The sequence below is a fragment of the Chelonoidis abingdonii genome, chromosome 2 (genome assembly GCF_003597395.2).
Source record: "Chelonoidis abingdonii isolate Lonesome George chromosome 2, CheloAbing_2.0, whole genome shotgun sequence".
Lineage (NCBI taxonomy): Eukaryota > Metazoa > Chordata > Testudines > Testudinidae > Chelonoidis > Chelonoidis abingdonii.
The window spans coordinates 88,986,440-89,011,542 of record NC_133770.1 but is presented as its reverse complement, the minus strand read 5'-3'; the positions used below and the strand labels follow the sequence as shown (position 1 = coordinate 89,011,542).

At 40.0% G+C, this 25,103-nt stretch overlaps 1 protein-coding gene across 42 annotated transcripts in view; it reads left to right on the top strand.

Annotated features, from left to right (window-relative positions):
* CLASP2 (cytoplasmic linker associated protein 2) overlaps positions 1 to 25,103 on the top strand; it is a 282,910-nt gene that overhangs the window by 233,817 nt on the left and 23,990 nt on the right. For all 42 annotated transcript variants that reach the window (XM_075062549.1, XM_075062551.1, XM_075062547.1 and 39 more), the window contains 5 exons: positions 4,704 to 4,847; positions 13,324 to 13,467; positions 19,636 to 19,742; positions 20,424 to 20,577; positions 22,795 to 23,023. In XM_075062549.1, coding sequence (XP_074918650.1) covers positions 4,704 to 4,847; positions 13,324 to 13,467; positions 19,636 to 19,742; positions 20,424 to 20,577; positions 22,795 to 23,023 — 778 coding nt within the window. The remainder of the gene's footprint in view (positions 1 to 4,703; positions 4,848 to 13,323; positions 13,468 to 19,635; positions 19,743 to 20,423; positions 20,578 to 22,794; positions 23,024 to 25,103) is intronic.

Here is a 25,103-nt window from a genome sequence, read left to right as displayed (position 1 = left end):
CATTTTATGTTTGTGATTTCCCAATCTTTTCTGGATATAGTTCTGACAATGAAGGTTTTTCCCTATATTACTTTCATCTTGTATGTTATGGGCATATTTAAACTTTAAAGAATGTTAATATTAACACATGTACCTAAATTTTCATTCAAAAACATATTACTTTTATGTTTAGTGCATTATTTTATTTAAGCTTTTCTAAAAGTAATGTGTTGCATTATATATGCATGCATTTTCACAGCTTAAGAATATGTTGACATAAAAATGGTTGTACAACCTAAAATTAAAACTGATTTCTCTAGGACATGTACAATTAGAGAAGAGGTTGGCTTTGGTATAAATGCAGTAAATCCTAATAAGATTTACAAATAAGGCAAATTGGGGAAATAACAAGCATATACAAAGCTGGATTTTTCTGCTCTGTCCTGCACGAAAATTTTGTACACATTTTGGAATGTTATGCAATGTAACAATGCACAAGATTACACTGTTTTTTTCCCTATACACAGTGGGGCTGAAGTCACATGCAAATACCTCATTTTTTTGTTTTGTTTTTGCTTTTTTGTTTGCAGCACAGTGAACTTTATAATATTACTCACTTTGAGGACAGTTTATACTTTGACTACTATTACTTTATGGTGGTGTATTAAATAGCAGCTACTATCTTATGATGTGATCAGAGTTGTTGAAGAAAACAAATGAAGTAATAATGAAATCACACAATTTGTTCTGCAACATGTCCTTAAGACAGAGGTTTATTGCCGGAAGATTAATGCGTTGATTGCTGCAAGTTACTTTCTCCATAGAATTCTGATGTAATTACTCCCTTTTGTGAAGTTCATACTGTAGATTTGAAAGAGAGCATGGACTTCTGGTATGAGGATGGGGTCCAAAGAGTGGAATTCCTTAAAGATTGGAGCCAGAGCTTAAGACTGAGGAAGCCAAGCCCAAGACCATCCTCCTGATGACAGAAGAAAGTTTTTTTTAAGACTGATTTAGGGAACAGACCAAGCAGTTATCATAAAGATTCGTCAATGTTGGAGAAATATAATATTTCTCTATTAGAAGTTGGCTGGAGAAGCTACCTCTTTCTTAGAACTGTGGTTTCAAATTATTGTCTCAATATGTGTAGTTTCAAACAGATTTTTAAAGCATTTTTTAAATATTACCTTTTTTGTAAAGTTTGCAGTTGACTCTGGCTCACACACTCTGTGTCCTGGACTTTGTGTTCTGTGTTTTGTGCAAAGGAGCACAGCTGTCTCCATGGTTCATAGATAGTTATATGGTTTTTAGTGAAGCTGGAACATGACCCATTAATGACTTTGAAAATTGGAAGCAGGACCTTGAACTAGCCTCAGAGGTAGATGGGGAGCCAGCGGGGGACCCAGAAAACAGGAATAATGTGCTTCTGAAGACCTAGTCCATGTAGGAGGCAGACAGCCAGGTTTTGCACCAGCTAGCATCTTCGCATTGTTTTCACATTTAGCTTCACATACAGTGAATTAAAGAAATGCAGTTTAAAGGTGACAGATACATGAAAATACTGGCCAGATTGATGGCTGGAAGGAAGAAGTGAAGGTTTTTAGCAAATATTACCTGATCTGGGACAGTGATAAGTCATGTAGGACCATTTTGGCAAATGCATCATGCTTATGTAGTAGTTTGAACAGGATTTTATTCAAATAAATAAAATACATGACCAGGAGCTACTCAATGCATTTACCTTTAAATAAGTTGTTTTCCCACGCTGAAGTTTTGAGAGAGGAACGATTCTAATATGCTTTTATAGATTTATTACAAAAATAAGAAAACAAATATAAATGAAGTAATATATGTCATTAACTAATTTACTTCCTATACAGCTCAAGATTACAATTGAAATACAATCAATAAATCAGTGGAGCACCTATAGGGACATTACTCAAATAGAAAGTTACTTACCTTATACAGTAACTGGAATTGTTCAAGAGGTTTGTCTTTTGTCCTCCACTAACCGCGCCATCTTTCCCCTCTGCTTTGGAGTCTTTGATTTTGCGGGACTTTATGGTAGAGAAGGAATTAATGGTATCTTATCTGACACTGCCCTATATACCCTCAATAGAGGGCACGACGTTAGCTACAGCTCCTGCACAGACTGAATTGGCACTACCAAAAGTCCCCAGTCAAAGACTCACAGGGAGCATGCCTCACTGAAGTGAAGCACCTGTAGAGACAAACATCTTGAACAACTCCAGTTACTGTACAAGGTAACAACTCCAGTTACTGTACAAGGGGGGAGGAATAGCTCAGTGGTTTGAGCATTGACCTGCTAACCCCAGGTTGTGAGTTCAGTCCTTGAGGGGGCCATTTAGGGAACTGGGGTAAAAATCTGTCTGGGGATTGGTCCTGTTCTGAGCAGGGGGTTGGATTAGATGACCTTCTGAGATCCCTTCCAACCCTAATCTTCTATGATTCTAATGGTCATCTTTTCTTGTTCTTCAACATAGAAGTTTCCACAGACACAGAAGAATAATGTTCTCTTTCCAAAAAAAAAAGACACGATGAACTAACCTTTTTCAAAATGACTGTCATCTCATTGTTCATAATGGGACTGAGGTCACAAGCTGCCCTTTAGATGGTTCCTACTTCTACTCACCTGCTATTCAGTGCTCCTTCCTGTCTGTAGACAACATAGGTGCCACCATGTTTCCTGAAGACAGATTGACTCTACTTCCATTGGGAATGCTTTTCTTCACAATTTTTAACTGTTGAATAAGCCTTATATCTTGTTCTTAGGAATTTTTGTGTACAGATAGCTGGGTGCATTTTTGCACTATGTTATCATTGGTTTCTAATCGTAGCATCTGGCTTTAAAGGTATATGTGGTGATAAGATGGCCAATGTTAGTATGGTGGGTTCTGCTCTTTTCTTGGTGGGGGGTAAGATGCCACCCCTTCCCCCTGCTCTTGGGGAGCCAAGGACCCCATTAGTGGCCTGGGAAGGTGGTAAAAGAGGGAAGCGGGGAAGGGGTCTGGGTTTCTCCTCACTCTGAGCCCCAGCGCCTCTCAACCCCTGCAGGTTCTTACCCTCTTCCTCCTTGGGTGGGGTATCTTCAGTCCCTAGATGCTGGGGGAGAGAATCTCCATCCCCTGCTGGGAGGGTCTCCCTTACTTCGGGTCTCTGACCTTTCAAGTCTCACAGCACACCTCCAAGCTCCAGTCCTCTCTCCTTCCTCCTTCTTCTGACTTTTTGAAGCAGGGGGTTTTATTAGATTCCTGACAAGGCCTTAATTTACTGCAGGTGCTCCAATTAACCTGTAGCCACCCTCCCTAGTCTCCAGGGAACCACACCTTAATTAGCCTTGGGCGTATATATTTCCCCTCTGGGACTCTACCACTGCTCCCTGGCCCTCCTGTATCACTAGCAGACACAGCGATGTCACAAAAAGACTCATTAGCCTTGTGGGGGAGGAAATAGTGTATGCGCACCACTATACTTGACTGGATATTAGAAAGGAGATGTTTTGTTTTCAGTATGTGTTTTGAATTACACATTTTGCAAAATATAAGTAATTTTAAGATTTTTATCTCAAAAAGAGAAAATTCTAGCTGCCAGGTTCTCAACAGTATTTTCCATTGATTTATGTACCCTAAAGAGCTTCAATCCTTGGGTTAAGTGTAACTTCAGAGAAGGCAAGACCTAACAGCCAGCAAGAGAGGGAAAGAATATGGTTAAATTACGTTTAGTTTCAGTTCCTTCCACTAACATTTTTGTCACTCGGTGCATTGATGCACTTTATTTTTTATATATCTGAAATAGTAGGATGACTGAAGGAAGCTTTTAAATGATCCATCCGGTTTATTCAGAACCGTTATCAGTGCAAGCCACAAACACATTTTAAAAAAAACAAAACTCAGGTTTTACTATGCATAATCTCAGATCTAGCACCATAGTTAATGGAGACAGAAACAGCTAAAAAGTGAAACCAGATCATCCAAATAATCACCCACCCCATTTCCTTGTCTCATTTATGCCTATTCATAAACACACTGACTTTTATTAGTGTAGTGAATTCCTTCAAAGAAAATGTGTGTACTGATTGCCATGTGTGTTATTGCTTACTTACTGGCACTGCTTTAGTGTAACAGTCCTATTTCCCTTATGGTTTGTTTATAATAGGAAGATGTTTTACAAAAATTATCCCCTAACAAAGATGTTTAATGCTCAGCATAGATTTCTGCTGCTAAAGGAACTGCCAGGGGATTCTGAGTACAAATTAAATACGGTTTACTGGAAGAAGCCAATTACATCTGTATGTATCCTCTCCAGTTCATCAGGTGGTGCTCCCTATGCCAAATATAAACAAACTAAATAGAAAGTGAATGGCTAAACAGTTGCACATGCAGTATGCTAGTATTTTTATTTAATATTAGTGAGAATGAAGATGTCTGTTAGTACAGTAGACTCATTTACAGATTATAGATACTATATGGGTATTAAACAAAAACATTGACTCCAGGTAATTGATTTTAAAATCAGCTAAAAGACTTCTGATAAAATTACCAATATTTAATTCACTTTAAAAAGAAGTATCTCATTTTGTCCCATTATGTTAGCCATTCTGGATTATTTGTTCTAAATAAATAGAACCCTGTTGCTTGAGTACAATCACATTTACAGCACACTTTTGTTTTTATCTGTTTACCTGACTCTGCTCACATTTGCAGGTTAAAGTTGCAATTCTTAAATACATAGAGACTCTTGCACAGCAGATGGACCCAGGGGATTTCGTAAATTCAAGTGAAACTAGGCTGGCAGTATCTCGGATCATCACCTGGACAACAGAACCGAAAAGTTCAGATGTTAGGAAGGTATGTCCATTCATGCTAAAAAAATGTAGTTAGTTTTTCAGGGTTTTTCTTCAGTAGTTTTTAAACTGAAACTTATTCTGATTGTCCTATCAGAGTTAGGTGCTATTTGTATGTGGGTTACCACCATATTCCTAACTAATGCTTTAACAAAAAAAATGTCTTAGGGTTTTGTAATTTAAGACAATTTTTCCAGCAAAAGAGTCCTACAAAAATTTCTCTGTAGGTTCATTCTTTAAGGGTATGGAGAACCTACTCCATTTCACGATACATAGATTAAATTAAAGCATGTAGTGTCAAAATAGATAAAATAAAGCCTTATCTACACTAAGAGAGAGCTGTGTTTTTTAAAATATTTGAGCTTAAATGTTATAACTAATACAATTTAAAGCTCTAGACAAGGCAAGTTATATTCTAGCTGGTTGGGATGAACCTATCTTAGGGTAAAAGGAATATTATTGTTTAAAACACTTTGTATGACAGTAATATTTACTTAAGTGGCCTTCTCTAGACAGCTTTAACTAATATTACTCCAACAAGGGCCACCTTCTGTCCCAGTAATAATACATTGATCACAGGAGGGGTGAGTAAGAAACTAAAATTATAGTTCATCTGGTTGGATGTTTGCATCTGGTTTTACACATTCTTTGTATTTGACAAAAAGATTTAAGGAGTAATTGTTGAGTTGGTGACAATAGGAAGCTGACATTTTAATAAAACTACTACTTTGGCATCAAAGAACTCTTCATACAGAAGCTACTGTTGGTAACATTTGCTGGGGAAAACTAAAATACACATTCTGCAGAGTTTTTTTGCAGGAAGTGAGAGGAGGTTATGTTTCCCAGTAAAAAAAAATGGATTAAAAAGAAGAGATTTGGCTTTCACTAACAGATTATTCTGTGGTGTTTATCTTTTTTGGGTCACGCCTTTCTTCTTGAGATTTTTATACCAACTTCCCACCAGCAGGCTTTAGAGAATTCTCTGACCACTCCTTTGACAGCTTCTCCCTCCCTTAGAACTTGGCACCTCTCTCTCTCTCTTTTTTTTCTTTTCTGGGGAGATATAATCTAATCACATGCTTACAATCATCTGTTCTTTGCTGATCATTTGTAGATCTACCTTTATTTGCTCTAGCTTTTTCTTCATGGTGGATCTGTTACTAACCTATATTAAAATAATTTCTCCTAAACTGGCCCTTTTCTATTCCCGTTAGCAACTCCACCATCATACTTGTCGCTCTGGCCCTGACTGTCTTAGTATCATTTTTCTACTACAAGTGTGTAAAAGTATACAAAATTACAAAAAGAGCAGATTTCACAAAGTCTGTAAAAAGAAACTTCATTCGTTGTGTGCAAACAAAAATTGGTGCTAAACTTTAGGAAACTTAGTATGTTTCTCTTTGAACTGGATCATCATTTAGCAAGAAAACGGAAAGTAACTTTTGTTAAAAGACAAGTGTTGTATTAATTGAATATCAAACTTACACATTATGTTCTTAATTTTGGTGTCTTCTTTCAATCATTCTCTCCACTTCTGCCCCCCTTTCCACTTACAGTAACTGTTGAATCCTGTTTTTTCTCAACTGCTCAAAAAAGTCCATCATTTTTTGCCATTCCCATTGTTGAGTCTTGTCGAAGGCTTTATCTACTCAGCTGAGCTATTCCTACTTGCCTTATTGTCCATCCAAAACACTGCTCCCAAAATCATGTACTTTGCTTGTTGCACCAGCCCTGCCCAGACTCTTCTTCAGATCCATTTTCTTAGCTTTCCTTGTTCTCCCAGATCATGCTAAACTCCTAGTCCTTTAAGCTACTTGAGAATGAGGAGATATTGAAAATGAAGGATGTGAGGGAGTCTAACAAAATGCTCCTATTTACTGGACAATCATCTGAATTAAACTGCTCCTTAAAATCGTGAAGAGGATCTCATCAATCTGTGCAGTCATCAAAATGTATAGCAGTATATGGCAAAAAGTTGGTCAAGCAGGTGTTCTCCAGACAAGCACAATATTCTTTAACCATTAAGACTTCATTTAAATTGCTTATCTCACACACACACACACACACACACACACACACACACACACCTTTTTTTAAACTGACTTTATGATTAAAAGGAGAGGGAGTCTTTTTTAGTAGAAGTTGAGGTATTTGAATCCTTTTCTAATTATGTATGATATATGCTGGTATCAGCAGTTGTTTTTAAATGAACTACATGTGAACCCTTTCTGTGTCTGACAGTTTTAAATATTTTTTCAAACATTTTCAGAAATTTATTCTCCTGTAACTTAGTTACACTATAACACTAGCTAGAGCCCATTAAGGATATGAACAAATTGGAGAGAGTCCAGCAGAGAGCAAGGGAAATGATTAGGGGGCTGGGGCACATGACTTATGAGGAGAGGCTGAGGGAATTGGATTTATTAGTCTGTAGAAGAGAAGAGTGAGGGGGGATTTGATAGCAGCCTTCAAGTACATGAAGGAGGATTCCAATGAGGATGGAGCTGTGCTGTTCTCAGTGGTGGCAGAATACAGAACAAGGAGCAATGATCTCAAGTTGCAGTTGGGGAGGTCTAGGTTGGATATTAGGAAAAACTATTCCACTAGGAGGGTGGTGAAGCACTGGAATGGATTACCTAGGGAGAAGGTAGTGGAATCTCTATCCTTAAAGATTTTTAAGGCCTGGCTTGACAAAGCTCTGGCTGGGATAGGGGGTTGGACTAGATGACCTCCTCAGGTCTTTTCCAACCCTAATCTTCTATGATTCTATGATTTGGGTATTTATATGAATAACAAGAATATTCAGAATTATTACGTTTAATGCTAACACATTTTAGAAGGAATAAAATGTATAGAAAAAGATATTTAAACACTGTATTTGGCAAGTTTCACTAGTATTTTTCAAAGACTATATTTGCAAGAGTAGTTTGACACACAGTATATTTGTCAAATAAATTTGGCAAATACTAGTGAAATGCAAATACAGTACAGTAACTCCTCACTTAAAGTCATCCTGGTTAATGTTGTTTCATTGGTACATTGTTGATCAATTAGGAACATGCTCGTGTAAAGTTGTCCAGTGCTTCCTTTTAACATTGTTTGGCAGCCGTCTGCTTTGTCCGCTGCTTACAGGAAGAGCACCCCGTTGCAGCTAGCTGGTGGGTGCTTGGAACCAGGTGTCACGGAGTGTGGGGGAGTTTGGCCCTGCACCCCGCTTCCTGGGACTCACAGTGACTCTTAACTAGCCAATAAAACAGAAGGTTTATTGGACAACAGGAACGCAGGTTACAGCAGAGCTTGTAGGCTCAGCCAGGACCCCTCAGTCAAGCCCCTCTGGAGTCCTGGAATCTTAGCCCCCTGAATTCCAACCACCCAGCCCAAAACTGAAACTAAACTTCCTTCCCTCCAGCTGGCCCCTTCCTTTGTCCCGCTTCCTGGGCAAAGGTGCTGACTCCCTCCCCCCTTACCTGGCTCAGGTTACAGGCTTAAATCCTGTCCCTCACCTAAAGACATCCCCTGCTCTCCCATCCCCCATGCAGACAGCCCCTACTCCATCACACCAGGGTGGACCAGCAGCCACCCTATCAGCTCCCCGCTCCCCTAAATTCCCTGTGCAGCAGCTGCCCAGCAGGCTATCAATTGCAGGCAGTTCAGCTGTCCCTCTCTTCTCCCCCTCCCCCTGCCAAGTGCTGCTCCTGCCGTCTGCCTTGGAGGTGCTCCCAGGAGCTTCATGCTTGCTGTGCAGAGGATGAGGGAAGTGGGAGGTTAATGTCAGGGTGTCTCCCCACACTTCTGCCCTCCCGTCGCTTACCCTTCTCCATATAGACCACTGAGGAGACACAACAGGGCTCAGGACGGAGAGAGATGGCTGCACCTGCTGTCTCAACTCCCTGATCTTTTTAAAGGCAGTGTACTGAGAGCGTGGTGTCAGCGTACTTAAAGGGTCAATGCACATCTCTCTCTCTCTCTCTCTCCCTCCCCCACACACAGGATGTGTCTCTCTGTCTGCCAGGCTGTCTCCCCTCCCTCCATTTGTGCTGCCTTGTAGAGTGTGAGGCTATATTAACAAAAAATGTTAACCCTTGAGGGCTCAGCCAAATGCTAGTTCATCATTTAGCAGTAAGGCATTCCCTGGGAAATATCCCACCCTCTTACTTCACTACCTCAGCCAAGCTTCACAATCATCATTTCTGTGTACAGTATTAAATTATTTAAAATGTATTTTTTGTGTGTGTGTATGTGGTCTTGTCTGGTGGAAACAAAAGTGCCCTGGAACCTAACCCCCCCCTCGCCTCATTTACATTAATATTTATGAGGAAAATGGATTTGCTTAACATCGTTCCGCTTTAAGTTGCATTTTTCAGGAACATAACTACAACGTTAAGCAAGGAGTTACTGTAATATCTCCAAGTATTGTTCAGCAAGTCTACTTTTTTCATCTCACTTGTTTTGGTTCCTGTTTTTATTTTCCTTCCTGGTTAAACTTCGTTTTTCTTACTATAATAGATCATACTATGTCTAATCTTGAGTTATCTTTATTGTTTGCTTTTTTCCTCCGCAACTCTCTCTCCTTTTATCTATACTGTGTTCTTTACCTCCTCTTCAGTATTTTTTCTTTCACCACTTTTCTTCTGCTTCTCCCTCCAGAATCTTAGTACAGTTTTTCTCTGTTCTGACTTCTCATGTTTGAAAATATCAGATATCTACTAGCCACAAACTAATACAAAACACTGGGGATCTTACTGCCCATAGGCACCGCCCAAACAAGAAGCCAGTCCCTCTAGCTTCTTCGAAGGGGGAAGTTTATGATGGTATTCCTCCTAGGTAGTGTCCCATAATACTAATTATCTTTCAGATTTGCCTGTTTAGGTGTTATTGCTGCTTACATTATCAGTCATGAACTCCTCAGGCTGCTGGAAGGGAAGAAAAGACATGCATACTCTGGTTCTCTCCCCTCATGCTGTCTTTCCTCCCCAGAACTTTAGTTGTTACAAGCCTAGGTGGGATTCTGCAGTTCTTGACTCCATCCCAGCCTTCTTTTTTGATTCCTCTTCTGCATCAGCTAGCTTCAGTGCTTGCTTCTGCTCAGAGCTTTCAAGCACCAGCAGAATGAAATATGACCATATTCTTGTAGATCTCACAACTGCACACAGGAATCTTAATAACATTAGTGAAAACTGATCAGACTCTGATCAATTTTCGTTCTGCTTTAGCTTGGCAAAGTTTTAAGTATGGGAGTTACAGGAGCAGACTGCTGACTAAAGGAGACGGCATTAATTCATTTTGCACTTGGTTTACATTTGGGAATTTAACTTCACAACCGCAGAAGGCTAGAAATGTAAGCCAATAATTTCAAAAACGGGTGCCTGAAGTTAGATTCCAATGTTCATATTTTAGGCGCCCAAAGAGCCTGATTTTTTTTTTTTCAGGAGTAATGACCATACAGTAGATCCATAAATAATTATTTAGAAACCTAACTTTAGGCATCATTTTTGAAAAACCTGGACTTCATCTTTTTTTAAATGAAAGCTTAAGATTCTGTAGGGTTTGGTGGTACTTGTCCAGAGAAGTTTCATATTCACCCTGAGCAAGTGAATTTTTCAGACCTGATAACACTTTTTTCTAGAGCTTTATATTCATGGATCTCTTTAACCTAAATCAGTGAAGTTTAAGTAGTAAGGCACATGGTATTCTATCTTATCTGATGATTAAAATCTCTAGTATGGGTTCTTATGTCAATAAGTAACTGAAATCATGAAGGAGCTGCCAGTGAGCTTTATCATCTGGAACGCTTCATGTAATTACATTTTCTCATCTTTTTGTTACCGTCAGAGAGCCACTTGCAATAGCCAGTTGCCCTGAGCGTCAAGATTACACCAGTAAATCTTCGAAAGTGGTATCCTGACATTATTAAACTATGTGTTTTAAATGGTTTTCACTTAGATTTGAATGAAAAATTAGATACATCATAACCATTCACAGCAACTTGCTCTATTTTTAATAGGTGGTAACTTTTTAAAATGAACTTTTCAATTATATTAAAACAAAGCAGCTTTTTTCCACCTACTTTGTACAAATGACATTTTCCAGTATGAGCATTTTCAGTGGACCATTTGCTGTTGGTCATTGAACTGGGACTTTTTTCTGGAGGCTAGCATTCTGAGCTCCAGAATCTCAGCTGTGTTTTCAGTTTTATTTTGGGTTTGTTTTTAATGAAAAGTCTCTAGCATTCCTAGTTTCAAAGGTCAAATTTTTAAGGTCAACAGTATGTAAACCAAAACAGTGATATGTGCATCAATCTACAGCCAGCCTGAAATAATAGGCGAGAGGGTTGTGAATTAGCCCAAATCATTTAAAGGCATAGTTTAGTATGAAGCAAAATAATGACTGATTAAACATCAAAATTGATAACTGTTTGTTTGGTGGTCAAAGCATGTAAGAAAGAAAGAGACAATCACATTATAAAAATCTGCTGTGAATGTAGCTCCACATGAGACACAAAAATAAAACTTCATTTGTGGACAGACCTTGGGAATACCATTTTTATTTCTCAATTTGACCCACAATTATAGGAACATATTGACACATGCTCCTTCTCAAAATCGCCTACAGTATCCAAATAAAATGTGCATAATTAGAAGCCGCAATACCTCGAGATGGCAGGATTTGAGCCTTATTGTGATGGGCTCTGTACAAGTATAAAATACACTTCTACCCCGGAAGGCTTAACGTTCTGAATCATTTTGAATGATGCCTCGGGGTAAGGGCTTAAAATACAACAGAGAAGAGAGAAGATAAGTGTGACAGTAATAACACAAGGTTACATATAAGATTAGCTACAGGTACAATCTGGAAACTTTAGAGTTCTGGGGGGATTTGTGTCTCAACTGGCAAAGAGATCAATGAATCACTACTAGCCCTGTATTTGTAAGTTTAACCAGTTAGGAGTTGATGAATCTGTCAGTTTCCCTGAGGTTTTTATTAACTCAAATTGCATTGAAGTGAAGAGACTAGAACAGAAAGGAGAAAGAGGTTTAAACATGTAGCCACTCACCAGTGAAGAACAGTTGTTCACAGCAAATTTATGTTTAACATTTTAATATTTTACTTAATTACATTTAAACACAAACATGAATATGTGCTGATTTATGTTTTCAGTGTTAGCCGTCCACTTAAAGTTGCTACAGTTTATTACTCTGAAGAGAAAAAGAGAAATATCTGAAAGAATTTTCTAAATTACTTTAAATATTTTGGTACTTAAGCAAGTTGTCTGTCATTTATTCAAGCATTAGACTGGTTCTGTCCAGCGCATGGCTTGTTGGTAAGCTGCTAGATATAAGTGGTTCATTTTGGTATGAAGCTGTTTCCAGATTAAAGTATTAAGTAAGTCTGTGTAATTCAACAGTATCCAATCTTTCACTGATACGTGACTGGCCTCTTGCCATACTGACAAACCTTTTGGCCTCTCAAATCAGCATTGACTAAATTGTGTAAATGATACTAAATCAGCTAAAAAAGTTAGCTAACAAATACACTGCATAACTAAGTACATCCTACTGTCATTAAAAAGCTGTGCTTTTGATACAAGTCAAGGAAAACAATTTTAAAACACCAGTTTAAAAGCAAGCATTTACCCCGTAAAGGCAGGGAGGATCTATAAATTGCCTAACAAATAAAAACTTAAAATCAAAAAAATTGTGCAGCAAGCCAGAAGCTCTAATATTAATACTTCCAATTTTACTTTTCATCTTCAAAATGTTTTGCAATCTGCTAAATTAATTCTTAAAACATTTGCCTCGCAAGGTTATTGTTCATATTTTGTAGATAAGGGAAACTGAAGAAGAAAGAAGTTAAATGACTCCCCATGTGATCTTGGAGGAGTCGATGTAAGATAAAGACCTATGATCAGACCATAGAACGAAGCCTACTGTTCTCCAGCTTAACAAATCTATTTGCTAAATTTTAAAATAAAAAATAAGGATTCTCAGTTGATAAACTTGTGGGTTACAACCCACCTGAGAGCTCACCAGAAAGTATCGGGGGAAGAGGCAGGTGTAACAAGTTGGCTTCCATCATGTCTGAGGTATTCTGCTAAATATGAGTCTTCTATCATTTGGAAATGATTCTGTTTTAATGCCAAAATTACTTAAGTCAACATGCCATTTTGTTTGTCATTTCATTTGTTGTTACTAGCACAAAGCACTTTGGTAGAATATCTCAAAATAACTCGCTGCTAGGAGGATCATGGGTCATCAGTGTGTGACCAGCAAATGTCCATTGTTTGTTTTTTTAATCATGTCTACCTTTATACCTATTTTAATTATATAAAAACTTCAAGAAATCAGCATTACATTTCTGCTATCTTTTTTGATTACTCCTTTCTCTGGAATCCTTACTGGTAAAATAAAGCAATTTTCAATATCTAACATTTTTAAAACAAAAATTCACATATAGTTTTCATTAATATTTTTTTGCTCTAGGCTGCACAGTCAGTGCTGATTGCCCTATTTGAACTAAATACCCCAGAGTTCACAATGTTACTGGGTGCTTTACCAAAAACATTTCAGGATGGAGCAACAAAGCTTCTCCACAACCATCTCCGGAATACGGGCAATGGTGGTCAGGTATTTACACTTATTTTTTTGCTCTGAAGCTACTGGTACGTACTTTCATCTTCATCTTAATATAGGTTATTCTTATTCGAGGGCTTGCTCATGTCAATTCCAAGTAGGTGTGTGCGTACTGCATGCAGTCATTGAAAGGCTTTCTCCTAGCCATACCCGTCGGATCGGCTGTGGAGCCCCCTGGAGTCATGCCTTCATCGTGGTCTATATAGATCCCTACCACCTCGCCGTCTCTTCAGTTCCTTCTTACTGCCCATGACAGTCATTGGAGCTGCTTTCGTCTCAGTCCCCTAGTGGTCTTTCTCTTTGTACCTGTAAATAGGTAACTTAGTGTTAATTAGTGTTAAAAGTAGTTTTTATAGTTTAGATATGTTTCTGTTGGGGTTTCCCCCCCTGCGTACTTCTCCTGGGGACTGGGGCATGCCAGAAGCTGTGCGGGTCCTGCCAGAAACCTATGCCAAGGGGTGACCCCCACGACTCTTGTTTAAAGTGCTTGGGGGAGGCCCTCCAGATGGACAGGTACAAGATCTGCCAAGGTTCCACCCAAGAACCAAAAAGAGGAGAGACTTTAGGCTAAAACTACTCCTTATAGAGTCAGCTCTCCATCCTCAGCTGGCACAGCCCATGTTGGACCCAAAAAATCTAAGAAGGCAAAGAAGGTGGACCTCTTTGGCCGAAAGGTCTACCCTAACATAGGGCTCCAACTTCGGATTGCCAACCAGCAGGTGGTCCTTAGCCTCTACAATTTCAGTTCTTGGAACACTATGACTAAGTTTAAAGAGTTGCTTCCAGCTGAATCCCAGTTAGAGTTTAGGGCCATCATCGAAGAGGACAAGGTTATAGCAAGGACTTCATTGTAAGCCACACTTGACTCGGTGGCAACCCACATGATGTCGACCAGTATAGCCATGTGAAGGAGCTCGTGGCTTCAAGCTTCCAGCATGAAATCCAACAAACAGTTCAGGACTTGCCCTTTGATGTATCAAGGCTGTTCTTGGAGCAAACAGACTCTAAGCTTCACAGTCTCAAAGACTAACAAGCGACATTAAAATCTCTCAGGCTCCATATACCAGCCCCACAAAGGAAGCATTTCAAACATCAGCCTCCCCCATTCTTCTGTCCTACTCATCCTAGACAGGATTACAACAGGAAGCAGGACAAAAATAATAGGAGGAGGCCACCTCAGCCCTCATCCACCCAGAGCCAGGGCTCAGTGAGGCAGTCTGCTGGTCCCAAGCAAAACTTTCAAAGGTGCACCTGTGGGTGATGCACCAAGTAAAATCCCAGATCCTTTCCTCCATTTTGTGAACGGTCTATCCCATTTCTACCATGCCTGGACCTGGATCACCTTGGATCAATGTGTCTTATTCATGGTTGAATTGGGATATTCTCTCATATTCTGTTCCATCCCTCCCACCCCTTCCCCTTCCCTCTTCAGGGACCCTTCTCACGAGCAACTTCTCATACAGGAGTTACAAATGTACCTAGAAGCTGGAACAGTAGAGGAGGTCCCTCAGGAGTTCTAGGACAAGGAGTTTTATTCCCGATATTTCCTAATCCCGAAGTCCAAGGGCAGGCTCAGGCCTATTCTAGACCTCCGAAACCTTAACAGATTCATGAAAAAGTTGAAGTTCTTCATGGTCTCCCTAGCTTCCATTATCGCCTCACTGGATCTGGAGGAGTAGAACGCCGCCCTCAACTTGAAAGGTATGTACTTTCATGTGTCCATAGTCCTGTCCCACAGATGGTTCCTCCACTTTGTGGTCAACACCACCCATTGTCAGTTTACAGTTCTCGCCCCCTCAGGTGTTCACCAAATGCATGTTGGTTGTAGATGCCTTCCTGAGGAGGCGACAAGTACTAGTATTCCCATACCTAGACGACTTGCTAATCAAGTTCAGCACCAGAGTTCAGGTGAAGGAGCATGTGAATCTGGTACGGTTGACTTTTGACAGGCTCAGGCTGATACTGAATGTGACACAGTCAACTCTTAGGTCGCACTCAGAGGATAAAGTTCATCGGAGCTCTCCTAGACTCAGGTCAAGCCAAAGCAGTCCTTCCAGAATTGCATTTTCTGACCATGGATGGCATTAGGGGGCTTACAAATGATACCCCACTACTATGGCGTGAAATTGTCTGAAGCTTCTTGGTCATATGACCGCTTGTACATATGTAGTTCAATATACGAGACACTGGGTCTACAGGCCTGGCTGGCCTCAGTATACAGGCCAAACCAAGACCGCCTACATACGATAGTCACTCTTCCTCCTCCAGTTATCGAGTCCCTCCTGTGGTGGCTCAGCCCACAAGTGGTGTGTGCAGGCTCCAGCCCTTGCTGTCTCTAGTCACAGAGGCATTGGCAATGGGATTGTGGGGGTACATCTAGGAAGACTCAGGACTCAAGGTCTCTGGTCCCAGACAGAACTTTAGTTGCACATCCGTGTCAAGTTGCTAAGAGCAGTTCGCCTTGCTTGCCAGACGTTCCAAACCCATCTGGAAGGCAGATGTGTATCGGTATTGACCGACAATTCAGCAATGATCTATATAAACAGACAGGGTGGTGCTCGCTCCTTTCCCCTATGCCAGGAAGCTCTCAAACTGTAGGACTTCTGCATTGCCCACTTGATATATGTAAAGGCATCGTACATTCCGGGCTTTCAGAATGAGCTGGCTGATCATCTCAGCAGGTCCTTTCACAATCATGAGTAGTCCCTCCATTTGGATGTTGTGATCAACATCTTCCAATGATGGAGGTTTCCCCAGATAGACTTGTTCTCAACAGGCACAACAGGAAGTGTCAGCAGTTGTATTCCTTCCTGAATCGCAGCCTGGGCTCGCTCATGGATGCTTTTCGCCTCCCTTAGAAGGATAACCTACTGCATGCATGCCCACTCTTCCCACTTGTACACAAGGTCCTGCAAAAAGTCAGAAAAGAGGGAGTATCAATGATCTTAATAGCACCAGTGTGGCCACGTCAACACTGGCTCACCATGCTCCTAGGCCTGTCAGTGGACACGCCCATAACCTTGCCCCTGGTCCTGGTCTTGATCACGCAGGACCACAGCCGCCTCCAGCATCCCAGTCTAGAATCTCTCTATCTCACGGCTTGGAAACTCCATGGCTAAACCCCTTGGAGCTCACATGCTCAGACCTGGTTAGGAAGGTTCTTCTTGGCAGTAGGAAACCAATAAGAGCCACTTATTTGGCTATGTGGAAGTGATTCTCTATTTGGTCGTTACAAAAGGACACTCTATAGTCATCAGTTCCCTTTATCCTGGACTATTTATAACATCTGAAACAGCAGAGCCTGTCAGTGTCATCAATAAAGGTGCACCTGGCCACTATCTCGGTTTTCCATCCCGATTCGGCTGGCCAGTCAGTTTTCACTAACTCTATGGTTGGCTGCTTCCTCAAAGGACTAGATAGACTGTACCCTCAAGACAACCAATCCCCCCATGGGATCTCAACCTGGTACTCTCAAGACTGATGGGTCTTCCCTGTGAGTCCCTAGCAACATGATCTCTTCTCTCCATCTCCTGGAAAGTAGCGTTCTTGGTGCTATAAGTTCAGCCAGGAGGGTGTCTGAGCTTAAGGCCTTAACTACTGAGCCCACATATACTGTCTTCTGTAAGGACAAGGTGCAGTTGTGCCCCACCCACCTTTTCTTCCAAGGTAGTTTCACAATTCCACATAAACCAGGATATATTTCTTCCGGTGTTCTTTCCTAAGCCGCATGCTAGGAACTGGGAGCGAGGAACTGGATGTCAGGCAAGTGTTAACCTTTTACATCAAAAGAACAAAGCTGTTTGGGAAATCAGTGCAACTCTTCATTGAGTTTGCAAAGCGAATGAAGGGTCTTCCAGTTTCGTCTCAAAGAATCTCTTCATGGATCATGGACTGCATCAGGGCATGCTATGACCTGGCAAAGATACCTGCCCTTGAGCTGATGGCATATTCCACAGGGGCCAGGCGTCCTCAGTGGTGTTCCTGGCACAAGTCTCTGTTCAAGATCACTGCATGGCAGTGATGTCTCATCGATCCACAGCTTTACATTGCGCTGAGCAATTACGCAGCAGGCCAGAGATGACGCCGCATTTGGCAGAGCAGTGCTGCAGTCTGCGACCCACTGAGCTCCAACCGCTCCTCCTAGGAGATGCTTGGGAGTCACCTACTTGGAATCTACATGAGCATGCAGTCGAAGAAGAAAAAACAGCTACCTTCACTTAACTGTTGTTCTTTGAGATGTGTTGGTCATGTTCATTCCAAGAAGCATCTGCCTGCCCCTCTGTCAGAGTACTCCGAAGAAACTGCAGAGGCGGTGGATCAGCAGAGGCCTATATACATCGCCTGAAGGCGCAACTCCAGCAAGCTCCACAGCCAACTCAATGGATAATGCTAGGGGAAACTCCTTCTGATGACTGCGCGCACCTTCTTGGAATGGACATGAACAACGCATCTCGAAGAACAGTTACGTGAAAGTAGGTAACTGTTTTTTTTTTAATTATGATTTTCAGTTGGGTTTTATTTATTTGCATGGGGCTTCTAATTAGGAGTCTCCTTTAATTTATAGTTAACAATATTGTTATTTTAAAAAGAGGTGTGTGTGTATATATATATATATTTCAAAAAGTTGAGAATTCTCAGCATTATTACTTTTTAAGTAAACTGATCATGTTAGCTCTTGGTGCTCTTAACTGTCATAAACAGTAATATATCTCATGCCTATTTCTTTAGTTTCTGAAATTACTTATATCTAGCTAGGTTTCAGAGTGGTAGTTGTGTTAGTCTGTATCAGCAAAAACAACGATGAGTCCTGGTGGTATCTGAGAGACTAACAAATTTATTTGGGCATAAGCTTTTGTGGGCCAAAACCCACTTCATCAGGTGCATGGAGTGGAAAATACTGTAGAGAGGTATAAATATACAGCATATGAAAAGAGGGGTGTTGCCTTATCAAGTGGGGGGGGTCAATGATAACGAGCCAATTCAATTAAGGTGGAAGTGAGCTATTCTCAACAGTTGACAAGAAGGAGTGGAAATCCCTTTTGTAGTGCTAATGAAGCCAATATAATCAGGGTAGCCCATTTCAAACAGTTAACAAGAAGGTGTGAGTATCAGTAGTGGGAAATTAGTTTTTGTAGTGACCCAACCACTCCCAGTCTTTATTCAGGCCTAATTTGATGATGTCCAGTTTGCACATTAATTCCAGTTCTGCAGTTTCTCGTTGGAGTCTGTTTTTAAAGTTTTTTAGTTGAAGAATTGCCACTTTTAAGATCTATTATTGGGCGTCCAGGAGATTGAAGTGTTCTCCTACTGGTTTGGAACTGTTATCATTCCTGATGTCCAGATTTGTGTCCATTTATTCTTTTTGCATGCGAGACTGTCTAGCTGGCCAAGGTACATGGCAGAGGGCATGCTCGGCACCATGATGGCATATACCTGGGCAGTCAATAACAGACTTAAAAAGTATCAGAGGGTAGCCGTTCGTTAGCTCTGGATGTGTTAAAAACAGCAAAGAATCCTGTGACACCTTTATAGACCCTAACAGACGTTTTTGGATATGAGCTTTCGTGGATGAATACCAGCTTTGTCAGAATGCATGACTTTAAAAATGGCAATTCTTCAACAAAAAATTTCAAAAACAGACTCCCCCGAGAAATTGCAGAACTGGAATTAATTTGCAAACTGGACACTATCAAATTAGGCCTGAATAAAGACTGGGAGTGGATGGGTCACTACAAAAACTAATTTCCCCCTGCTGATACTCATACCATCTTGTTAACTGTTTGAAATGGGCCACTATGATTACCTTGGCCTCATTAGCACTACAAAAGTTATTTCCACCCCTTCTTGTCAACTATTGAGACTAGTCCACTTCCACTTTAATTGAATTGACTCGTTAGCACTGACCACTACCACTTGGTAAGGCAACTCCCATCTTTTCATATGCTGTGTATTTATACCTCTCTACTGTATTTTCCACTCCATGCATCTGATGAAGTGGGTTTTAGCCCACAAAAGCTTATGCCCAAATAAATTTTACTCTCTAAGGTGCCACAAGGACTCCTCTAGCTAGCTAGTCTCAGAACTTTTCTGGTGTTAAAAAATAAATATAACATTAATTTAAAAGGAAATGTTATTTTTTACTAGAATACCATTTTTTCATAGGGGTCAATGGGAAGTCCTTTAACAAGACCTACGCCACGTTCACCAGCCAGTTGGTCCAGTCCTCTCACTTCCCCAACCAATACATCACAGAATACTTTGTCACCAAGGTAATATAATGCTACATTATAACTTTACATGTAAACTTGGTGTTACGGGTTTTTTTTGTGTGTTCTCCTGAATTCCAACCCCATTAAAAACTGCAGAAAGAATTTTACCCAAGTTAAATCAGCCATGGGGTACTTAGAATAATCACTTATTAAAAACTATTAACTAAGACCAATCTCCAGATGACTTAAAATTTTGGAGGGTAAAAGGAAGTAACCAATGAAATGCTCTACAGCTTAATAGCCATTTCTACCAGTCTAGAGGATTTCATAGGTCATGTTTTTGATACTGATGGATTTAGTAGTTTGAAATTTTAAATGTTAAAAGTGTAGGCAAGTTCACTATAATAGTTTTTTATTTTATATTTAATAGAGAAATTGTGCAGAAGCCCAAGGCATTAATACTTTAAGCAGCAGAGACTGGAGCAATAGTCTGCTTCCTCTTGCCGCTATTCCTAAATAAGCAAACCCCCTTGCTGGCCATCAAGTTCCACCACTTGAAGTCCAAGTATCAGTCATTGGTGGTCTCCTTAACAAAGTAAGGCAGGGGTGCCATTGAGAGGCAGCCACCACAGCTCCCCCAGGAGTGTGGTTCCACTCCTGTAGCCCCACTCGTCAGTAAAATAATAGAAAATAAATTGAACCTTTTTATCCCCTTCTTCCATGTTTTCCCTGGATCTACAGTGCATTCGATTATGACACAGAAAACATGAATTCTGAAGATATTTATAGTTCTCTTCGTGGCGTCACTGAAGCCATTCAGAACTTCAGTTTCCGTAGTCAGGAAGATATGAATGAGCCTGTGAAACGGGATTCCAAAAAGGACGATGGTGATTCAGTGAGTGTTTGAATGACAACGCGAGGAGCTGATTAAGTACAGCTGAATTGTCTCTTTAAATTGATTTGTATATCTAGGGTAGAATTTTCAGAGCACCTAAGTACTATTTTCAAAAGTGCCGTAGGCCTTTAGGATCCTAAATCCTATTGACTTTCAGTGAGACTCAAGGTCTTAAATGCCTATCCATGCCTATCATCCTTTTGAAAATGGGACTGAGGCTCCTTAAGGCACTTAGATGCTTTTGAAAATTGTATTTCTAGTCTTAAAGTAACCTGTTTATGTTAGAGCTGTCAAATTCTAACTACAAAAAGTCATGCTGCTAATCAAGTCTATATAGAATGCCAGCACTTTAAAGCCTGTTGGACTATGGCTTTAGTTTTAACTTGCAACTGCTTATTGGTGTTACCAGTTTTAGACTAAGTGATCTGCTTTATATTCTTGCTGTTGCACTGGAGAGAGACTGTATGATTTCTGTCCCCAAATAATATCATTTGAATGAAATATGTACTTCATGAAATCTCTTTCAAAGAGCAAAACTTTGAGTAAAAAGAATTCTAGACACATTTTGATGTTTGTCCCTCCAAAGAATCAAGTCCAAACAAATGTTTTATAGTGTCTAAAAGCTGTGGGCAAATTTCTCAAACTTGGGTATCTGTGGTTCTGGAACTCAAGATCAACATAACTGAAATTCAGGCCAGTTATTTAGGTGCTTAAATATAGATTTAAATACCTAACTCTAAGCTTCCCCTATGAAAATGTTGCTGTTTTGTGTTCAGTTCAAACTCCTAAGTCCTCCTTAGGCAATGTTCATACACACCATTTGAGAGGAAAGCTAAGCTTTCTGAGGGCTCATCTAAATGAACACTTAGTTCACAGCAGAGTAGCATTTAAATCTATCCTGCACTAGCATGCTGTGCACTAAGGGTTTGTTAGGTCCCTACTTCTGTGCACTAAAAGTTCCCTAGGGCAGTGGTTCTTGAACCTTTTTTTTGCAGATCACTTGAAAATTGCTGAGGGTCTCAGCAAACCACTTAATGATCTTTCCAAATGTTGTTTGTCCCATTAGCTAATTATTGTAAAGAGCTTTGGATAAAACCGCTATATAAGAAAAAATCTTAATAATTGTTTTTTGTTCGACAAATAAAAGCATACAACTCATACTTTAATATCAGTAGTCTTACCTTTCTAATGCGATGGATGTGCCTTCTCTCCCCTGCCATGGCAGCCCCCGAGCTGGGGCTGGGAAGGAGTGGGGGTCTCTCCCTCTCTCCCCCACTGCAGCAGCCCCTGAGCTGCGGCTGGGAAAGAGGGCCATCTCCCCCCAGCAACTGCAGCCCTGGAGCTGGAGAAAGTCGCCTCTTTCTCTGGCTGCCGCAGCCCTGCACATCCCAAATTCCCCACCCCCCTAGTTACCCCACTGCCCCTCCCTCCTAATCGTCCCAAGGCCACCACCTCACCAAATATGTGCATCTTGTCCAGGGACCTAATCAATGTAGCCATGCCTGCATGACTCCACTGATTAGGTGGATTGCCCTTCATTCTCTTGTGTGTGGCCGTCCAGGTGCGCATCTTAGAGGGAACTATCCATGGACTACAGTTTGAGAACCTCTGCTTTAGGGTGCTCAATGCATGGCAGCAGGGTTCAGATGGACACTTAGTGAATGGCACAATAGTATAGAATAGATTTACAACTCAGCCCGCTGCGAACTAAGTGTTCATTTACATAAGCCATAAGTATTGAGAAACGATGAGCCAATTTAAGATGTTAGTTGGTATTCTGTGGCACCCATGGAACCTTGCAAACTTTGTAGCTTGTCTTTGGATTGTCTACATGAGAATTTAGCACACAGCAATTTAGGATGTGCATTTACAGCCCATTACCTACTCTGTACAACCCCCACATGTGGACACTGTTACTGTGTGCTAAGATGGCTCTCATGCGCTTTAGCTTAACCCTTTAAAGTACTGGATTTTAAAGTATACTAAAAGCTAAACCACCCAAAAGCACTTTTAGTGCACAATAGGAGTCTCCACAAAAGAATTAGTGTAAAGTAGCTAGAGTGCAGTAAAAGTACACCTAGCTTGCTGCACACTAACTTCCCTGTGTAGACAAGACTGTTATTTGCTACTGTTAACCTAAAAGGAATAGCGAACTAAAAAGTGAATGAGATATTTAATGTGTTTATGGGAAAGGGTGTGTTTATTTTTTCCTGGCAGATTTGCAGTGGCTCTGGAATAGCGGATCTGAGAGCAGGAGGTGGAGCAATTGATACAGGCCGAACAGCTCTTGATAACAAAACATCATTACTTAACACAATGCCTCCCCACTCTTCTCCACGTTCACGAGATTATAACCCGTACAATTACTCAGATAGTATCAGTTCTTTTAACAAATCTGCTTTGAAAGAAGCTATGTTTGATGATGATGCTGAGCAATTTCCTGATGGTAAGTTCTAGATTACATTCTTTGTTAGAGGGGAAATAAGATTTGTCTACATGTGTTGCATATAGTCATTAAGGTTTTCATGTAATAAATAGAGGTTAAGCTAAATTAGCTATACATACAAGTATCCGAAGGAACCAGACTGCTGATGTAATAAATCATGTTTTTCAGGCTAGGTTTATTGAATAGCAGATCCTATCTGAGTAATGTGAAAAGCAAGCAGTGTTACAGAAGCTATCAAACAAAATTCCAGTGTAGTGAAATACTCAAGTTTTAATATTGTTCCTCATAAATACAAAGTTACAGGAAAAGTAGGGGACTGGGATAACCGAATTGCTAACTGTAGCATATACTATATATTTGGGCTCAGGTTATAGTAAGTATATTTTAGTGCATGACAGATAAAAAGAAAAAATATTTGTAGTTATGTTGCTTTATCTAATTTTTTTTTCAATTTGTCCAGGGGAAAAAAGATCTTTGTGAATTACATAATGGAAAAAGAAACTGGGTAAAACTAGTTTTGGCTACAGATGAAAGATTAACAGCACAGAGTTTTGGTAGTGAAATATTTTTATTTGAAACACAAGTCGGGGGTATATGGTGTTGACTTAACATTTTTTTAAATGCATGTGCTGAAAAGGTGGCTGCACTCAGACATGCTGACATAGATATTCAGCTTGCTGCTTTATAAGCTTGTTAAGCTAAATTTTAATCTTTTCCGGTATATTTTCTTGTAATGTTTATAACCAAATGTTTTATTTTGCATTTGTTTCCTTCTCTCATTCTTTCTTGCTCATTTTTCTTCCCTAATTCTGTATCCTGTAATAGCATTTTCTATAGATATGGTGCTGGCTGTAGCTCCATTGTGAACTTTATGTTCCTAATTATCAGCTGGTCTGAACTGAGGCAAAACACTGATGACCAGCTCAGAATCTGGCCCCACATTCTTGAAACAAAAAGATGATGACCACTAAGATATCACCCTACTGAGAGTTTGGTTTGAAGTATGTCCAGAGGTAGCAGTATCCCCAGGATTATGCAGCACTGCTTTGTCTACCTAGCCGCCTCTCAATTACTACTCGTTCATACATGTCAATCAGTATAGTATCCTCTGTGTTTATTTATATTGATATTATATTCAGTTTATTTTCCATTACCCCCAGATACGAAGTGTATTGAAGTTGTTTGGATTGGAGGGAATGGTAGTTTAACAAATGAGTAGGGAACATTTGTGGCTTTTGGTATTCCGTTGCAGGTTAGAATATGCACAACTAAATGGTAGATGGGCAAAAATAGTGGATTGTGGACCAGTGGAGAGATTCCTCTTTAAGTAAAGGAGAAGGAAGCTTGTAGTACCTGTACAAGTTTACTAGTGTCTGGTAAACAATCTTTACTGTCCGATCAAGTAGACCTTGAGACACTTAAGTAAAATTATAAATTATTTTAATTTCTCTTTCATTTTGATAAATACCTCATGTTCATTAAAAATGCATTTATAAACAGTTTTAAAGTCTAATTCTAATGGTGTTTACCTTATAATCATACTGCTATCCCTGCTCAGAACCAAATTCAAGTATATAGAAAAGTGATTTTGTTCATGATGAAATGATTTCATATTAAGTTGAATACACAGATTTGTAATGAAGTCTTAACTTTTCACTTTTCTTTAACATAGAGCATACACCAGCAAAAGGCCCTTGGCCTCTTGACACTCCCAATTGTACATGCTATACATCTTACTGAAAATCTCAAGGAAACCTTTTAAAATACGATGGCAATGCAGAAAAATTGAAAGGGGGGATTGTTGCTGTATTGCTTCAGTAGATAGTGAATATTTTGAAATGAGTATTCAGTTATAGTCTAATCTTTATTATGTCAATAAGAGTAGTTCTTATTAGAGACTGATGAGAAGGGATTTCTTCTGTCTCAATTGTAGTTCTGTTATTAAGCAATGATTTGCCATAGGAACTACCTGAAAGAAAACAATAAACTCTCTGGCATTGTTTGTATTCAGATTTAGTGGGATTTATGAGATTCTCTACTTGGAAAATTAACTTGTATTCAGCTTTATTTTCTTGAAACA